This window comes from Benincasa hispida, chromosome 6 (genome assembly GCF_027475165.1).
Source record: "Benincasa hispida cultivar pf3 chromosome 6, pf3_genome.v1.1, whole genome shotgun sequence".
NCBI lineage: Eukaryota > Viridiplantae > Streptophyta > Magnoliopsida > Cucurbitales > Cucurbitaceae > Benincasa > Benincasa hispida.
In genome coordinates, this window is record NC_143483.1 from 8,391,037 (window position 1) to 8,408,365 (window position 17,329).

Below are 17,329 nucleotides of genomic sequence, written 5' to 3' on the forward strand. Positions count from 1 at the left end.
TGTATTCTTTTTTGTGTCTATTTAATAGTGAAATACATAGAGATAAGTGCTTACCGAAATGCATCATAGTCATACATTAATTACTCCTACTTTTTGTTTCCTTGTCTCTAACTGTGTATTTTGTAATATGAAAATAATACTTCAATGTGTTAAAAAAATGTCATTTTGATAAGACTTTTAAGAAATCTTACATTTAGTATCAGTGGCCTATTTATTGTTGATTTTTTAAAAAATATTTTATTATTTATTAGCATCTTCACTATAAATTTTAAAAGCATATTCACATATTATAATTCTTTATATGAAAATCATTATTATTTATCCAATTTCGATAAAAATTAACTTTGAGGGTTTTTTTTTTTCTAGCATATAAAGTATTTGTAACTCTATAATTTTGTTTAATGTCTTATTGTCTCCATGAATATAGGTATGTGTTGTTTAAATTTGGATTCTGTTATAGGGTGAGTGATGTTGATTCTCAAATGCATGCATGTTAAATCTTTAAATTTGAACCATATTATATAATTCAATAAAACATAAAATCACTTCCAAATCTGGGGATGAAATGAATATTATATTTTGTTTGGAAAAATAAATAAATGAGGGTTCCCAACATCAGAATTAGGCAGTAAAATTTGTTAAATGGGTTGTATTTGCTGAATTTAATATGAGCAGTTGGGTTGCAGAGAAGAGCCATGTGAGGTATCATTATAAGGTGAAATAAATGTAATTTTGTACCTTTTAATAAAATATATAAATAATTAACAACAATTAAAAAAAAAAAAAACAAAAAAGTTATTTGTGAGTGAGTATACAAAGTTATATATGTGGCTAAAATTTTGTTTTGTTGGTTCCCCAGTTCTCACACACACAGCCTGGCTTCTATTATCCTCATTTAATGTGGAGTTGAAAATTGGATATGTGCACATTAAAAGCTTCTTTTACTAATTTAAAGTTTTCCTCCATATCTTTGAGATGTATTTCCTTAAAATGTGGTATTTTCTTTTGTATTATTATTATTTTTATGATACAGGGAGGAGAATCCAATCCTCGAATTAACTTGATAGTACAAATTTATGCTAGCCGAACTATATGTTTGTATGGACTTTTTTTTTAGTACTTACGTTTTACATTCTATTTTTTTCTTTTTTTAAGAAAACATACATAAACGACTATGTAGGATAACATCAGAAGACAATGACAAAGAAAACCACTTAGGATAAGGAAAAGGAAGAACCATAGAAGCTCGCTCCTCCAACCCCCTACTAGCTAAAGAATGAGCAAGGAAATTATGACGACGCTTCAGATGAGAGAAAGAGACAGACCCCATCTCGCTTGTCAAAGACTTCACCTCTTCAATAAAAAGATGATACCTCTTAGAGGTTCAAAGACTTGTCATTGATAGGGCGAATAATCTCCTGACAGTTTGATTCAACTATAATATTTTGCACATAGACAAATATCATCCAGTCCATCACGAATAGCCATAACTTCAAGAACCTTCATCGAATAACATATGGAAATGAACTTGAAACCGACAACCTAAGTGATCCCTTAGAACCCAGCCCAACCCGCCAACTTATTTGTATAAGGCACCTGCTGAGGAGAGGATTAGATCGTCATAAAAGCTTTTCCCACCTATATTCAAACCAACGAAATCCACAGTCAAGCGAAGCTTTTCAATTGATGCACTAATACTGTTGGTGCCAACATGAACTTGTTGGAACAACATTTCTTGTTTCTTGTTGGGTGAAAATTCAAGTTTTAGAAGAAAAGGAAAAAAAATTTGGTTGAAAATCCCACATTCATTATTTTTTAGAGGGAGTCTCCTTCTTATACTCCTATCTTAGACTTCGGGTTTGGACCCCAAGGGAGGGAGTGAAGAGATAGACCAATGTGGATACAGTGGCACTGCTGCCCCCGTTAGGTCGAACAGGCGTGACGAGGCGAGGCGCGCGTGTGTGATTATTTTTATTTTTAATAATAATAAAAAGTTATTATTACTATTTTTTTAATTTTAATTTCATTTTACTTTAATAATTAATTTTTTTAATCTTCCAATTGAAACCAAACCAACACGTGTCGCTTGCGAGCTGAAGTTTACCTCCGGGAAGACCCTCATATTGAAGGATGTCCTGTGTACTCCAGAGATAAGAACTTGATAAGAACTTGGTCTCGGGCTATCTCCTCAACAAGGCCAGATTTACTCAAACTATGAGAGCAGATTTATATATCCTTACTAAGAATAATGTATTCGTAGGGAAGGGGTATGCAACTGAAGGAATGTTCAGATTAAATTTAAACATTAATAAAATGTTGTCATGTGAATAAGAAATTAATTAATAACATGATTACTCTGAGCCTCTAGATTTAATTCATTCGGACTTATGTGAATTTGATGGCATCTTAACTATGAATAGTAAAAGATATTTTATTACTTTCATTGATGATTGCTCTGATTTTATTTTCGTATATTTGTTGAAAAATAAAAGTGATGCATTTAATACTTTCAAATTGTTTGTAATTGAAGTAGAAAATCAATTTAATAGAAAGGTTAAAAGACTTTGTAGTGATAGGGGAACTAAGTAGAACTCAGATAGATTTAACGAGTTCTTTAACTCACATGGAATAATACATGTAAAGACTGCACTACACCTTACTCTCTTGAAATGAACGGAAAAGCCAAATGAAAAAATAGAACTTTAGTTGAACTAGTAGTTGCTATTTTACTTAGTTCAGGAGTCACGTTTTATGGGGTGAAATCATCCTTACCGTGTGTTATGTCCTAAATAGAATACCAAAATCTAAAAACACAGTTTTACCTTACGAAGTCCTCAAGAACAAGAAACCAAACTTGTCATACTTTAGAACATGGAGATGTCTAACCTTTGTAAGGATTCTAGACCCTAAAAGAAAAAAGCTAGCTAGTAGAGTCTATGAGTGTGTCTTTATAGGTTATGCCATAAATAGTAAAGCCTATAGGTTCTATGGCCTAGTAAACCAAGTGATCATTGAGTCAAACAATCCCGACTTCTTTGAGGATAGATTTCCTTTTAAATCGAGAAATAGTGGGGGGCTCGAGATCTAGTAGTCTAACCCTAGTTAGGAATCTTACCCCTACAGAGAAAACCGACCCAGCACCTAAAAGAAGCAAAAGAACTAGAATCGCCAAGGATTTTGGAAATGACTTTTAGACTTATAGTGTAGAAGAATACCCTAAATACCTAAAAGTTACCCTGTCCTCTATAGATGCCAACTTATGGCAAGAAGCCATAAATGATGAGATGGATTCTCTTGAGTCAAATAGGACTTGGAACTTAGTAGACCTACCCCTAGGTTGCAAGGCAATAGAGTGCAAATAAATCTTAAGGAAGAAACATAGACCTGATGCAACAATTGGCAAATTTAAAGCTAGGTTAGTGGCAAAGAGTTTTAAACAAAGAGAAAACATAGACTTATTTGACACCTTCTCCCCCGTCACTAGAATTTCCTCAACACGTGTTTTGTTCTCTCTCGTTGCCCTTTATTATTGGATTTTATGTCATAAAACTCGTGGTTTGTTAAACAATAAACTTATTCTAAAATTAAATAAAGTTATTATTGATGTTTGATTCAATAAAGTTGTTATTGAATTTATGAATTGCTTATTTCGTTTAGAAATAAATACAATAAACTAAAAGATCCATGACTATTACATGAATACTTAAACTTTTTGTGGAGACATAAGAGTGAATTAGGTTAAAGTAAATAGTCAAAATGATCTATAGTATATGAATAAGGTTGGATACTTTATTCTGGTAACACTATCAAATGCAACTCACTTTGTAGTCGTTACAAGGAGTTGTAAAGTACTACAAATGAAGTGATCCCTATTTGTTCATGTGGTGATATGAGGAGTGGGGGTGTCCTATGCAATGAGTTTGCATAAGATCGAACCAAGAAATAAGTCAATCTTAATTTATAATGTTGTTTACTGTTTAAGACTGACTATTTCATAACGATGACCTAGGTAACTTAACCTTAATCCTGAGCTAACTATGAACTCCTATTCGAGATTATCCTTAGATTTTCATGGTGAGAGTTGGCTCAACAACATCGATTCAATAAACCTCCTATTTCAGGGGTAAGACCAAGTAGATAGTTAGGGACATAGGGTGCAATTCACTCCTACCCGCTTTCAGGGATAATAGAGAAGTTGTTCCCTTAAGTGTTGACTCCGGGTCTTGAACAAGGGGCCCATCCTCTCATTGGCCCGAGAGGGACTCAGTTTGATGATTGGATCACAAACCAATTGTTCATTAGAGGATTAGTGGAACTTAAGTAACAAGAGGTAATCTCGAGGGTAAAACAATCATTTGACCCAGTCGTTATTACGAACAACCTGTGAAAGGTTAACTTACTCATCATGGTTATATCTAGTGGACACAATATATCTATAGTGAGAGGAATGCAACTACTAGGTTTTAGTGGAGTGACCCGGTAGTTAACAAATGAAGGTTAATTCGGTGTAAAGAGTTTAGCCAATTAATCTTGGATCGTTGGAGCCCATAATCTGTAGGTCCATTAGGTCCCCTATTAGCTCATAAATAGAATTAGCCTTATAATAGTGTGATAAGTTAATTTGAAACATTCAAATTCGAATTAAAGGGAATTAATGATTATATGTGATATAATTACACGTTTAATTTTGAAATTCAACAAAATTAGAGAATTGATTAATATTTAAATATGATTTAAATACTAATTTCATGAATGTGGATTCATGGTGATGAAATTGGTGATAAATTAATTTAATATTTGATATTAAATTAATAGAATTAATTAAATTGTTTAATTAATTAAAATCAATTTTTGTTTAATTTAAAATTAATTAAATTAAAAATTCAATTTCGAGAAAATTAAAATTAAATCGATTTGTCTTTTTAAGATTAAAAATTGATTTGAATTCAATTTTAATTTTATTATAATTGAAATTTAATTCAATTTTTTGAGAAATCCCAAATGTGGGATTTTCCCACTAAAAGCACACACCTTATTCATCATTTCCACTACCAAAATTGAAGTTGGAGTTGGCCAAATTTGATGCAATTTAGATTGCATGATATGGCTAGATAAAAAGGAGAAGGTGAAGTAGAAAGAACCATGCAAGACACTGAATTTCTGCTATGAATTCAATTTTGAAGAAAGAGTTCTTCAAAAAGTTGAGACAGTGCACCTCTCCTCCAATTTTCCTAAGTTCAAGCTTGTTTTGAGTCCCACAACTCAATATAAGACTCCTAGAGGATAGTATGGAAGCTTTAGTAGTAGTCCACAATAAGAATTGGAGGAGATTGCAGGTAAATTTCGTGTTTGAAGAGGATCTTCAAAGGTATGTGCTGAAACCCTCTTGATACCCTATGAACATGCTTAATTTGATGTCAAAATTGAGGAATTAGAATGTTTATTGATCCTGTTTTCTTCTGCTGTGTGTTTCTTTAAACCAATATTTATGACCTCGTAGTACATCAAATGGATGTAAAGACCGCTTTCCTAAACGCTGAACTTGAAGAAGAGATTTACATGGAATAACCTAAGGGCTTTATAGTCCATGGTAAAGAAAATAAGGTTTGTACACTAGATAAATCTCTACATGGTTTGAAACAAGCTCCTAAGCAATGACGTGAAAGGTTTTTTAACCTAATCGTATCTAAAGATTTCAAGGTTAATGAAAGTGACAAATGCATCTACTATAAGTTTGAAAATAATCTCTGCACTATCTTGTGTCTGTATGTAGATGATTTGTTAATCTTTAGGTCGAACTTGCACATCATAAATGATGTGAAAATTACATTGAGTGCAAACTTCGACATGAAAGACTTAGGAGAAGTAAGTGAATTCTTAGGCATAAAAGTGACCAGATCTGAAAAGGGAATTTATTTGGATCAACCTTACTATATAGGAAAGATTCTAAAGAAATATAATTACTTTGAATGTAAACCAACATGTACTCCTTATGACCCTAGTGTTAAGTGGTTCAAGAATACTGGTGATAATATTAATCAATCTGAGTATGTGAGCATCATAGAAAGTCTTAGATATGCTACTGATTGCACTAGACTTGACATAGCTCATGCTGTAGGATTATTTTGTAGGTTTACAAGCAGACCTAGTATAGAGTTGCTATAAAAAGGGTTATGAGGTATTTGAAGAAAACCCTCAACATGGAATTACATTATTAGAAGTTTCCCATTTTCCTGGAAGGATTTAGTGATGCTGACTGGAACTCCTTCTCGGATGATTCAAAGGCTACAAGTAGCTAGATCTTTAATATAGCAGGTGGAACTACTAGATCTTTAATATAGCAAGCAGAGCTATCTCTTGGAAGTCCAAGAAACAGACTATTTTAGCACAATCTACGATGAAGTCAGAAATGATAGCACGAGCAACAACTATGAAGAAGCAGGTTGGCTTAGAAGTTTAGAGATTCCTCTATGGGAAAAGCCGATACCAACCATATTGATCCACTGCGATAGTACTGCAGCAATCGCAAAAGTTCAGAACCCTTATTACAACGAAAAAAGATGACAAATATGTCGTAAGCACAGTATCATTAGTGGGTTTCTCACTACTGGTGCAGTTAGAGTGGATCATATACGGACTGATGAAAACTTGACAGATCCTTTGACGAAAGGATTGACTAGAGAGATGGTTTTCAAAACCTCAGAAAGGATGAAACTCTTGCCCATAGAGAGATGAATCACTGTGAGAAAAACCCAACCTATAGATTGGAGATCCCAAGAAATAGGTTCAACGGGTAATAATTGATCACAACTGATACAAAATGAATCATGCTAAAACTAACATAAAATCCCCTTCCTATGACCTAGAATCTGAGCATGATATCCTGAAGCGTAAGAAAGGTTGAACTTAATTCTTAATGAGATCTATACTTGATGTCAAGTGGGGTACTTAGCTACAAGAGTACTCTTGATAAACTCACCTATGTGAATGTGGAAGTGGAGCCGCTTCCTTTGGAGTTTTCAGACAAACTCTCTAGAGCGTTCACTAAATCGGGATATACGTACTAGGTCTTAAAGCACAGGCTTTCAAATTACACCCTAATGATACTATATATGAGATGCTGTTAGAGATAGAGTTCAAAACCAAGGGTTACTCTAGTATATTTTGAATCATCTACACTACGTAAAGGTTCAAGTCGTAAGACACCTTTGCTTATGCACAGTGTTGTATAGACTGATATTGCTCGATAAATTTTTTTTTTCTTATGTTTTAAATTTTCAAGTGGGCGATTGTTGGGTGAAAATTCAAGTTTTAGAAGAAAAGGAAAAAACTTTTGGTTGAGAATCCTACATTGGTTATTTTTTAGAGGGGAGTCTTCTTCTCATACGCTCATCTTGAACTTTGGGTTTGGGCCCCAAAGGGTACCCATATTTTAGAGGCAGTGAGAAGATAGACCAATGTGGGTTCGGTGATACCGCTGCCATCCGGTCGGACGGACGAGGCGAGACATGCATGTGTGATTATTTTTATTTTTAATAATAATAATAAAATTATTATTATTATTTTTTAATTTTAATTTTATTTTACTTTAATAATTTTTTTTTCTTTTCATCTTTCAATCGAAACCGAACCAACATGTGTCGCTCGTGAGCCGATCTAAGTCCTCCGCGCGTTTCGTGCATGCGCCTGCACGTTCAGTGGCTGCCCGTTTCGTCTGTTGGCCCTCTACACTTATTAAAGGCGCAGACCTTCAACTTCTTCATCATCTCAGCTTCTGTTTCCAAACTTCACCGAATTCTCTCTCAGACCCTTTTCTTTTTACATTTTGGTTTTCCAAACAAATCAGTTTGAAGAGTGTGAGTTTTTCGGTTGAATATAGTGCATTTTCAATTGAGACATTTTTGGGTTGTTTTATTTTGTGGATGACGTGGCAATGCCACACTTAAGCAGAACTGCAAAACGTCTTAAAAAGAGCGAGATCCATGATTCAACCTATAATGAATTTCTGTTTTATAGGTTCCACGTTTCTGACGACTGCCGTTCGTGACTGTTCGCTACTATCAAGTTTCACTTTCGGAGGGTTGCCGATTCCAATTGTTCCTGGCCTCCTAAATCTGCCATGCAACAATCACCAGCTACTTCAAATCTTGAGCAACACCTCTTTCAATTATCCTTCCATATTACTCCACCTTGTCCTATCATCACCAGAAAGGAAGCGTGGCTATAATTTAAAATTCATTTAATAAACGTTTAATTATTTTTATAATGTAGCATTAAAATATGGTACCAAGATAATGTCAGAAAATCATTATACATTAAAAATTCATTAAGCCATGACTCCCGAATAAGGTTTTCAAGATTGTTAAAAGAAGTAACCTCATATGCGTTTATATATAATATATAAAATACAAATTTTACAGAAAAATGACGTTTGAGCTAGATTATTATTATTATTATCGGTGGCGGAGCCAGAAATCTTACATAGGGATACTATATCATTAAAAAATTGTAAAAAAAAATATTCATAATTCCATACTAATTTAATACATACTACAACTGCTTCTACTAATTTTCATATTTTGAAATCGATCCAAATTTCTTGAAATGAAGAATATAATTATGAGACTGAAAAGGACATTGTTGTAAATATGTATAGGAACTTGATCTTAAATATTATTATTATATTTAAAAATTTTAGTTCATAGACTAGGATCTGTAAGTAGTTCTCCTAATCAAAATCAAAGGTATATTTTCTTTTTGAAGATGATGAAGATGTGGTTTTTATTGTTATTTTAAAAGAAATATCTCTTCATATTGATATAGACCCTACAAAAGTATTATCAATAAAAGTATTATGATTTTATTACATAGATTTAAAAGTATGAAAATTAAAAAAATTGAGAAAATTTTGAAACTTACTTGTGAACGGTATGATATGTATATACTCATGAGAAACGAGAAAATTATCTTATAGTTTAACTCTAAAATTAATTAGAATAAATATATACGAAGTAATACAAACTAAAAATTAGGGGAAAAAAATCAACGATACTTTTTCAATAGAATATTATCGAGATTCGAGAGTGGAAATTTATGATCAAAAGAAATTGCTGTTGATTTTTTTTTTTTAATTTTAATTTTTGAGGCAACAACTATAAAATTTAAGTTAAGAGTTGTATTTTTAGAAAACCTAAATTAATTTTTTTATTATTGTCTTTTTTTAATAGAAAATTTAGGATTTCAACTCAAACCCTTGTTCATTAGTATGTACAGTACACCTCCACTGCAAAATATAATAAGTTGAAGAGGGACACGTGTCTCTGATCTCTATGTGGGTCTACCGGTGATTATTATTATCATCATCATCATTATTTATGAATTTTAATAAGCTGATTATTCGACTATCAATTTATGCAATAGTCCAACTCAATTTTATGCAAAACTATTGGTTTGGTTGAAATTAATGAATTCATAGAGATTTAACTTTTCTTTTTTGGGGTTAAAATTTAGTGAGTAAAATAGCAAAAATGGAATATAAAGGGGATAATTCCAAGACAACTCTTTTAAGTTTGAAATTCTTTTAAAATTGAATTATTATCCTTTTGTAAAATTAATTAGGGTTAATCAATTATAAGATTGTGTATTTAAATTACTTAAGTAGCTTAATTGATAATTATATGACATATTTTAGGCATACATTAAATCCTTACCCTTAGACATATATTTGATATTAAACTTCTTTGTTCTATATCACAGTAAACTTTTTGGCAAAAAATCAATAATATATATCCCTGAAGGGTTTTTTTTTTCTTTTTTAATTAAAAGCCCCTAAACTCAAGAGTTGTATTAATTAATACTCAAAAGTACTAATAATTGTATTAATCATGAATTAATTCAGACCCTTTATTAGAATTTTGTTAACCACTAAGACATAATTAACACATGTATATATAAAATATTTAAATCTAGAGATAAACATGTAATAATTGGAATCAAATAGGTTAATAGGTTGTATATGTTGTTTTTCATTAATATCATAATATGATACTAATTTTTTTCTATTTTTAAGTCTCTATATTCTCTACTCATTTAAGAAGAACTATGCGCTCGGAGTTCGAGAGAAGAATAATTTTAAATTAACATAAAGTGAAACAAAATTATAAGTTACTAAGAGAGAGTGTGAATTAGAATTTAAATAATATTATCAAACCTTAAATCCACCAAATTCCTAGAACAAAACAAACAATTAAAAAATAAATATTATAGAAAAAATTATAATTTTTCTCACTTTTGATGGGGTGAAACAAATGTAAAAGGGAAATTAACTCTGGTTTATATCAAGATATATCAAATAGGTGACAATCTAAATAAACCAGATTGGACCCCAATGCATACAAAACTTAATATAATTAATGTGATAAAACTTGTACTTATCAGGTATTCAAAGGCCATTACCACCCTCAAAACAACTCAACCACATCATTGTTCTTTTTATTAAGATATAATAAAAATTAATAATGAAGACAATAAATCATAATTTGGTTCTTGAATTCACATCTCTAATCTTTATAATCTCAAGGTTTTAAATATTGTTTTGGTCCTTATACTTTCAATTTTGGTTCATTTTCGTCATTATACTTTTAAAAAAATTTCTATTCTTTAAAAGTAAAAATGAAGAGATCAAAATGACAACTTTTAAAAAAAATATAAGGACCAAAATGAAACAAAATTAAAAGTACAAAGACTAAAATGAATATTTTTAATATATAGGAACCAAAATAAATAAAAATCGAAAGTATAAGGATCAAAATAAACTAAAACCAAAAGTATAGAAATTAAAGTAATATTTAAAGCTAATTGCAAATATATATAGATTCTTTAATTTGTAGTATTTGCATAAAAACCCATTCCAATCATTAGCATTTAACTCTAATGACCTCATTCGTGTTAGAAATAATGCAAAAAATTATAATAAACAAAACATTTGGAAGAATATGATAAGTCTCTTTTGTTGATAATTTTCTTTTTCAGTTTTCAATTTTTGAAAATAAAACTTTTATAGGAATACTAACTACTTACACATTCAGTATATAAATTTAGTTTCTGTCACTTTTGAAAGATACATTTTGAATCTTAAACTAAACAAAAATAAAACATGTTTAAAACTGCCTTTTTCTTTTAGTTTTAAAACAGACTGGAAGTATTTTGAAAAAGGTAGATTGGAATAAAATTAGGGTTTGATTCGAATTTAGAATAGAAGATGAGATGAATCAAATGTGTGAATAGCTGAATCGATGAGGAATCCAATTACTATATTCAAAATGTCGACATAATTATAGAACTATATCCTAATTGGATGGTATTCTATATAAGGTTGCTTCATGGTACACCAAATCATCGCTCTTTTATAATTATGATGTTTCTTATATCACTTTAAATTGGAAGACATTCCTTTAGCTTCTCTTTTTTTTTTTTTTGCTTTTCATTTGCTTTTGACTTTGAGCGCTCTTCTATAGTCCATGCCTTGTACTTATCTTTTGACCTAATGAATCGTTTTTGAACAGGAGATATGATGAATAATGTTGACTTAGTTTAGGTATTCAGGTGTAATTACTGAACCTTTCATCGTTTAAGAAAAAAAAGATATAGTTGTGAAAAAAAAAGAGTAAATTCCATTATATATTTATTATTATTGCCATTTCCTACTTCATTTGACTTGTCTATCTTCTTATGTTTTTGGGTTTTACACCAATGGGGAGAAGTGGAAACCTAATTCATAAAGAAAGCTACAAAATGTGATTCCTTAAATTTCCATAGCTATTTATTGTGTATGTTTTTGTGAAACAATTATGCAATCCATTGGGTTCATATACTTGTCGACTTCTTATTACATTTATTGCAAAAATGTATTTTATAATGTTTTTCCATTATTATTTGATATTATTCAACCTAAATGTCTGTAGATTCCTTTTTCTTAATCCCTATGTCAAATGATGTTTTGCCTTGCATAAGTTTTTCCTCCCAATTTTAGTTTAATTAGACGAGTTTATTAGATTTTCATTTCTTTCTTTTTTATTTGAACGGCGAGCGCATCCGTTCATTTACTAACTTAAATTTTTGGGTCAATCGGTGATTTAAGATGGTATCAAAAGAGGTGGTCTAGGAAGGTCATGTGTTCAAATTCCTACAATGTTTTTTTCATTGCCCAAATAATATTGATTTTAATATTTCAAGCCCACAAATAAGGATGATATATAATTAAATTTACTTTCACCTACTAACTTAAGCTTTTGGGTCAATCGGTTATTTAAGAATATGCTAAAAAATGGACAATGTAGAAGTTTTTTTAAAAGAAAATATCACTCTAATATCAAACATGAGCAATATATTAAATTTAACTGATTTATAAAGACTAAAATACTTAAATTTATCAATTTTTTATGCATATTTTAATTGAAAATTTCTCTAAAACTACGAGTAATTCGCACTAGAAAAGAAGTCTCTAGTATTATTTTTGTTAGAATAAATGGTATGTGACTTTTTGTGAAGTTGTATTGTTTCATGAATGAATATGTCATTTTTAAAATAACCAAATTGAAGAATAGACACGACTATTCGAATGGCCTGAACAGTATATAAATACGTCTCTTCTTCAAATTGTTTTTAGACAAACTTTTTCATAAACATTTTACTCTTATAAAACTTTTGTCCATTTTTATAAATTTGTGCAAATTTGGTTTATTTCCACAAAGTGTAGTTCGTTATATCTTATGAATAGGGTGCTACTTCCATAAAAAAGTCAATCTTTTCTATCCTGGGAGACAATTATTCAAAAAACTCAGGCATTCAAGTGAGTAGAATTGTCTTAAGGAGGCAACGTGAAGTTGTTAGGCTCAAATTCTCTTCAGTATACCAAGTTCTATATTTTCTGATTTTTTATGATCTTACTATCCATTTAACAATTTTAAGCATGTTAATGAAGTGCATTTACAAATGATTTGATATTAAAACATGTTTAAAATTTTGAAATGGACAATACCCTTCTAATCGCCTAAATGATTCACACCCATTAAATATTTTTATTTTTGACAAGATACTAACTTGATGTTTGGAGTGTTGAGTTGAGTTATAAAATCTAGAATTAATATAATAGAGTTAGGAAGTCAGTGTTTGAGGTGTACAGTTATGAAAATAGGATTTCTCGATAAATGTGCAAAAAAAGAGAAAGAAGAAGATGAAGTTTGGTGGAGTTCAATTATATAATACCAACTTATGAAGTTAGTGGGCCAAATACGCCGTTAAAAGTAAATGCGAGGTATATATGTATAAACAAATTACAAAACATAGATTTATGTACTTCAATTAAAAGTTAAAGTAGATGTGTTTTACCTATTCATCTCATATACCTTCTCAATCTCTCTCTTTTAATATTCAACATCCTTAAAACTTCATGTGTTTCGATCAAATTATTTTGAAATAAACCGATTATTAATGCCAAAATTGAAGGAAAAGATAGCAAAATTACAAAATACAATAAACATTATTAAGAATTAATTAATCTATATATTTAATCAAAGGAGAAATTCCAACCATGTCATTAAGAGACAATTATATTCTTAACCATTATTCATGTTCTTTAATTATCATATAGCTAATAAGTTTAGCTATGTTTTTATAACATAGATAAGAGAAACCTAGGATTCCCTATAGTGTCACTCTCTATTTATAAATGTATATTTCAATTCAAATAATATTGGCCCTAAATTTTCACAGCTATGTATAGTACAAGTTTTAAATCCTTATTAAATATGTTTGTGTATATAAATATTTAATGGACATATCTTAAATTACCTATATTTAAAATTAAATGTTACATTGTACAAAATGAAATTAAGTATGGAGGTTGAAGAACCGACATAGTTGGCGAAACTCTGAAGCATATATATATATATATATATATATATATATATATATATATTTATATTTATAAGCATTTTTCAACTAATTTATTACACATTTACGAGCTTGACAATTATGGATATGCAACTAAAATTTGCAAAGAGTTTGGCCCCTTTCTTCAGTTCCACCATTTTCCCTAATTAAAAATAGCAAAAAAGAAGGAAAAAAAAAAGTTAAAATTGGAATTTGAGGCTCACACATTCCAATTCTCTAACATAAAATTACAAATTAATCTCTTAAATTAGAAAATTGAAGAATCAGAAGGAGAAGAATTGACTAAATTAAGAATGCTATTCCAATAATTCTTGTTATCTTCATAATAATCATTCCCACTTCCATTTTCAGAGTCTTGATCACCACCTCCATTATCAGATTGACTTCTTTGATCATGATCATCTGCATTGTTGTTAAGAAGAAGATTAGTGAATCCTTCTTCAACAATTGAATTATTATTATTGTTATTATGATCTTTTGTTGTTGTTCTTAATGATTCAGCCGTCCATGTTGCTTGATGATCAATAGACAATGTCATTTCATGAGATGTAAATGACATCGAATTATTCTCAAAACCCTGATCTTTGTATTGATCTTGTAATTGGCTTGATGAATTCCCAAATCCCTCTTCTTTCCACTCATGACCACAAGAACTTGAACTTCCTACAAACTCAATCATGGCTATTGAATTCTCTCCTCCACTTCCCGTAAAAGTCAACGTCGATGTAGGAGATTCCAGGTGATGATCACCGCCAATTCCACGGCCTAGAACACCACCGTTTCCTTAAAAAATATATATATATATATCATAACTCATCAGCTTAAACTTTCAGATTTTTTACTAAGAGATACAAGTTGAATGATATTATACGTACCGGGGTTCCAGGGTTTCAATGACGGGATGGTGGGGGGATCGGGTTTGGTCAAAAGGTGAGGAATTGAAGAAGAAGTAGTACGTAGTCTTGATTCTCTAACAAGCCTAGCTTCAGCTTCAAGGCGAGCACTTTCCCATTGAGCAATGTGGCTTAAATTAGCAGCATTTTTAGAGTGGGCATCACCAGTGAGTAAAGAGTCATTTTTGGGCTTGTGGGTAACTGGGTCAATACCCATTTTAGCCAATCTTTTCTTAAGATGTGTATTCCAATAATTTTTTATCTCATTATCTGTTCTTTTTGGCAAGTGAGTTGCAATGGCTGACCACCTAACAAGTAACAACCACATAAACAAACAACAACAACAACAGTCGTTTCAAAGACAAATAAAAGACATTGAATGATTGAAATTGTTAAGTACTTTGACAATGGTCTTTTTTTCTTCGTTTTGTTTGGTCGGTTTGACGGGTGAAGATGAGGGTTTTCTTTTTTTAAGATAAATTTTCAAACCCAGTTTGTATTTGTGTAGAAATTTGGTTGATGTGTTATATTTACAAGAGTTCACGTGTCAGAAAGACTCGTAATTTTAATCATGAAACCAATGGAAAACACCACCCCCCCTCCCCCATCAAAATCTGTGCAATCTCATCCCAAAAAGATCCGATTTTTTTTTTTTTTCTCTCTTGAATTGAATAGCAATGGAGTCGGTAATAATCTCCTTTCTTTTTAAATTTATGTTTATTTTTTAAACCAATTTTTCAACTATATTTTTCACATTTTAAAGAAACATTAAAATTTTTTGAAAATTACGACCATTTTTTTATGTCCCGTTTGGTAACTATATATATATATTTTTTTTTATTTAAGCTTATATTTTCACCTCCAAATTTCTTCGTTTGTGTTATTATTTTTTTACCAATAATTTAAAAACTAAAAAAAGTAGCTTTTAAAAAGTTGTTTTTGTTTTTGGAATTTGAGTAATTCAACCATTGTATTTAACAAAGATACAAATCATTGTAAGAAATGGGAAAGAAATAGGTTTAATTTTCAAAAAACAGAAAACAAAATGGTTATCAAACGTGACTTTAATTTTGGTTTTTTGTTTTCGAAAATTAAGCCTATAAACACTACTTCTACCTCCAAATTTCTTTTTTTTATTATCTATTTTCTATCAATGGTTTTAGAAATAAGCCAAATTTTGAAAACTAAAAAAAGTAATGTTTAAAAATTTTGTTTTTTGTTTTTAAAATTTGGCTAAGAATTCAACCATTTTATTAAAAAAAATGTAAATCATTGTAAGAAATGGAGAGGAAATAAACTTAATTTTCAATAACCAAAAACAAAAAACAAGATCATTACCAACAGGATTGTACATTTTTTAATTTTTAAATTTCGGGTTGATTTTAAATACATTAGTAAAAAGGGAATAACAAACAATATTTATAAATTTTTAAAAAATTAAAAACAAAAAATCAAATAACAATCCAACTCTGTCTAATTTTTTTTTTCTGGTTCAGCCAGAGGTGAGAAAATCGAGAAAATAAATAATGAAGAACAAGATAAAATTTCAAAGACCTAGGCGAGAAAAAAAACCCTAAAACAAAGGTTTCTTCCCATTTTTGTGTGTATTTGGAGGAGAAAAAGGTCATTTTCTTCCTCAACCAAAAAACAAACAAACAAAGAGAGTACCTGTTGCCTAGAAGAGCATGGAGTTGAATAATGGTCTGTTCTTCTTGCAAGCTGAATTTTCCTCTCTTAATGTCAGGTCTAAGATAATTAATCCATCTCAATCTACAACTCTTTCCACATCTTTGAAGCCCTATAATCACAATATTATTCACCAATAACACAATAGTAATTAATCCTTTAAAAAAAACCATTAATTTCCACATTACAAAGAAAAAAAAAAGAGAAATACCAGCTTTAGAAGGCAAGGCCCTCCAGCTTCCATGGCCATTTTCATTAATATAATCCAAAAGCTTTTGATCTTCTTCAGGTGTCCATGGCCCTTTCTTCAACCCCACTTTGTCACAGCAAGGTGACCTTCCCATTACAGAAACCGTCGACACAGCCAAAAATTCTTGTAGCGTAGAACCAAATTATGTTGTGGCCAAACCCAAATGAGTTTATGAAGATAGTTTTAAGCTAAGGGATTTCAAGAGAGAGTGAAGAAGAAAAAACAGAAGTGAGAGTGTGGTTTGTAAATGAAGAGATGGCCAGTGGCATAAATGGGGAGAGATATAAATGCACATAATAAATAATGAGAGAAAATCTCACAATATGACAAAAAAAATTTTAAAAAAATTATTAGTATTATTATTATTATTATTATTATTTTTTTGGTTATTAAGTCCCATGCAGTCTATTTCCTAATTAATAATCTCTTACAACAATTATTATGATTAACATATGCTTTTCTTCAATAATACAAGCTGCTAATTAAATTGTGTATACTTTTGTTTCTATTTTTTTATCACATATTTTTTAAGGTTTTGTATCTGCCT

General features: G+C 30.4%; 1 protein-coding gene across 4 annotated transcripts; it reads right to left on the reverse strand.

Moving 5' to 3' along the window:
* Positions 1 to 14,022: 14,022 nt before the first annotated feature.
* LOC120079397 (transcription factor MYB16-like) lies at positions 14,023 to 17,051 on the reverse strand. Of its 4 annotated transcripts, none has more exons than XM_039033562.2 (4): positions 16,744 to 17,051; positions 16,515 to 16,644; positions 14,829 to 15,154; positions 14,023 to 14,718 (listed from the first exon to the last, which is right to left on the reverse strand). In XM_039033562.2, the coding sequence occupies exons 1-4, from the start codon at positions 16,874 to 16,876 to the stop codon at positions 14,201 to 14,203; spliced, it is 1,107 nt and encodes a 368-aa protein (XP_038889490.1). In that variant the 5' UTR covers positions 16,877 to 17,051; the 3' UTR covers positions 14,023 to 14,200. The 4 variants fall into 4 exon arrangements, with proteins under 4 accessions (XP_038889490.1, XP_038889489.1, XP_090170402.1 ...); XM_039033561.2 differs by having other exon boundaries at positions 14,113 to 14,736; XM_090314276.1 differs by having other exon boundaries at positions 14,113 to 14,718; positions 16,515 to 17,016.
* Positions 17,052 to 17,329: the final 278 nt, after the last annotated feature.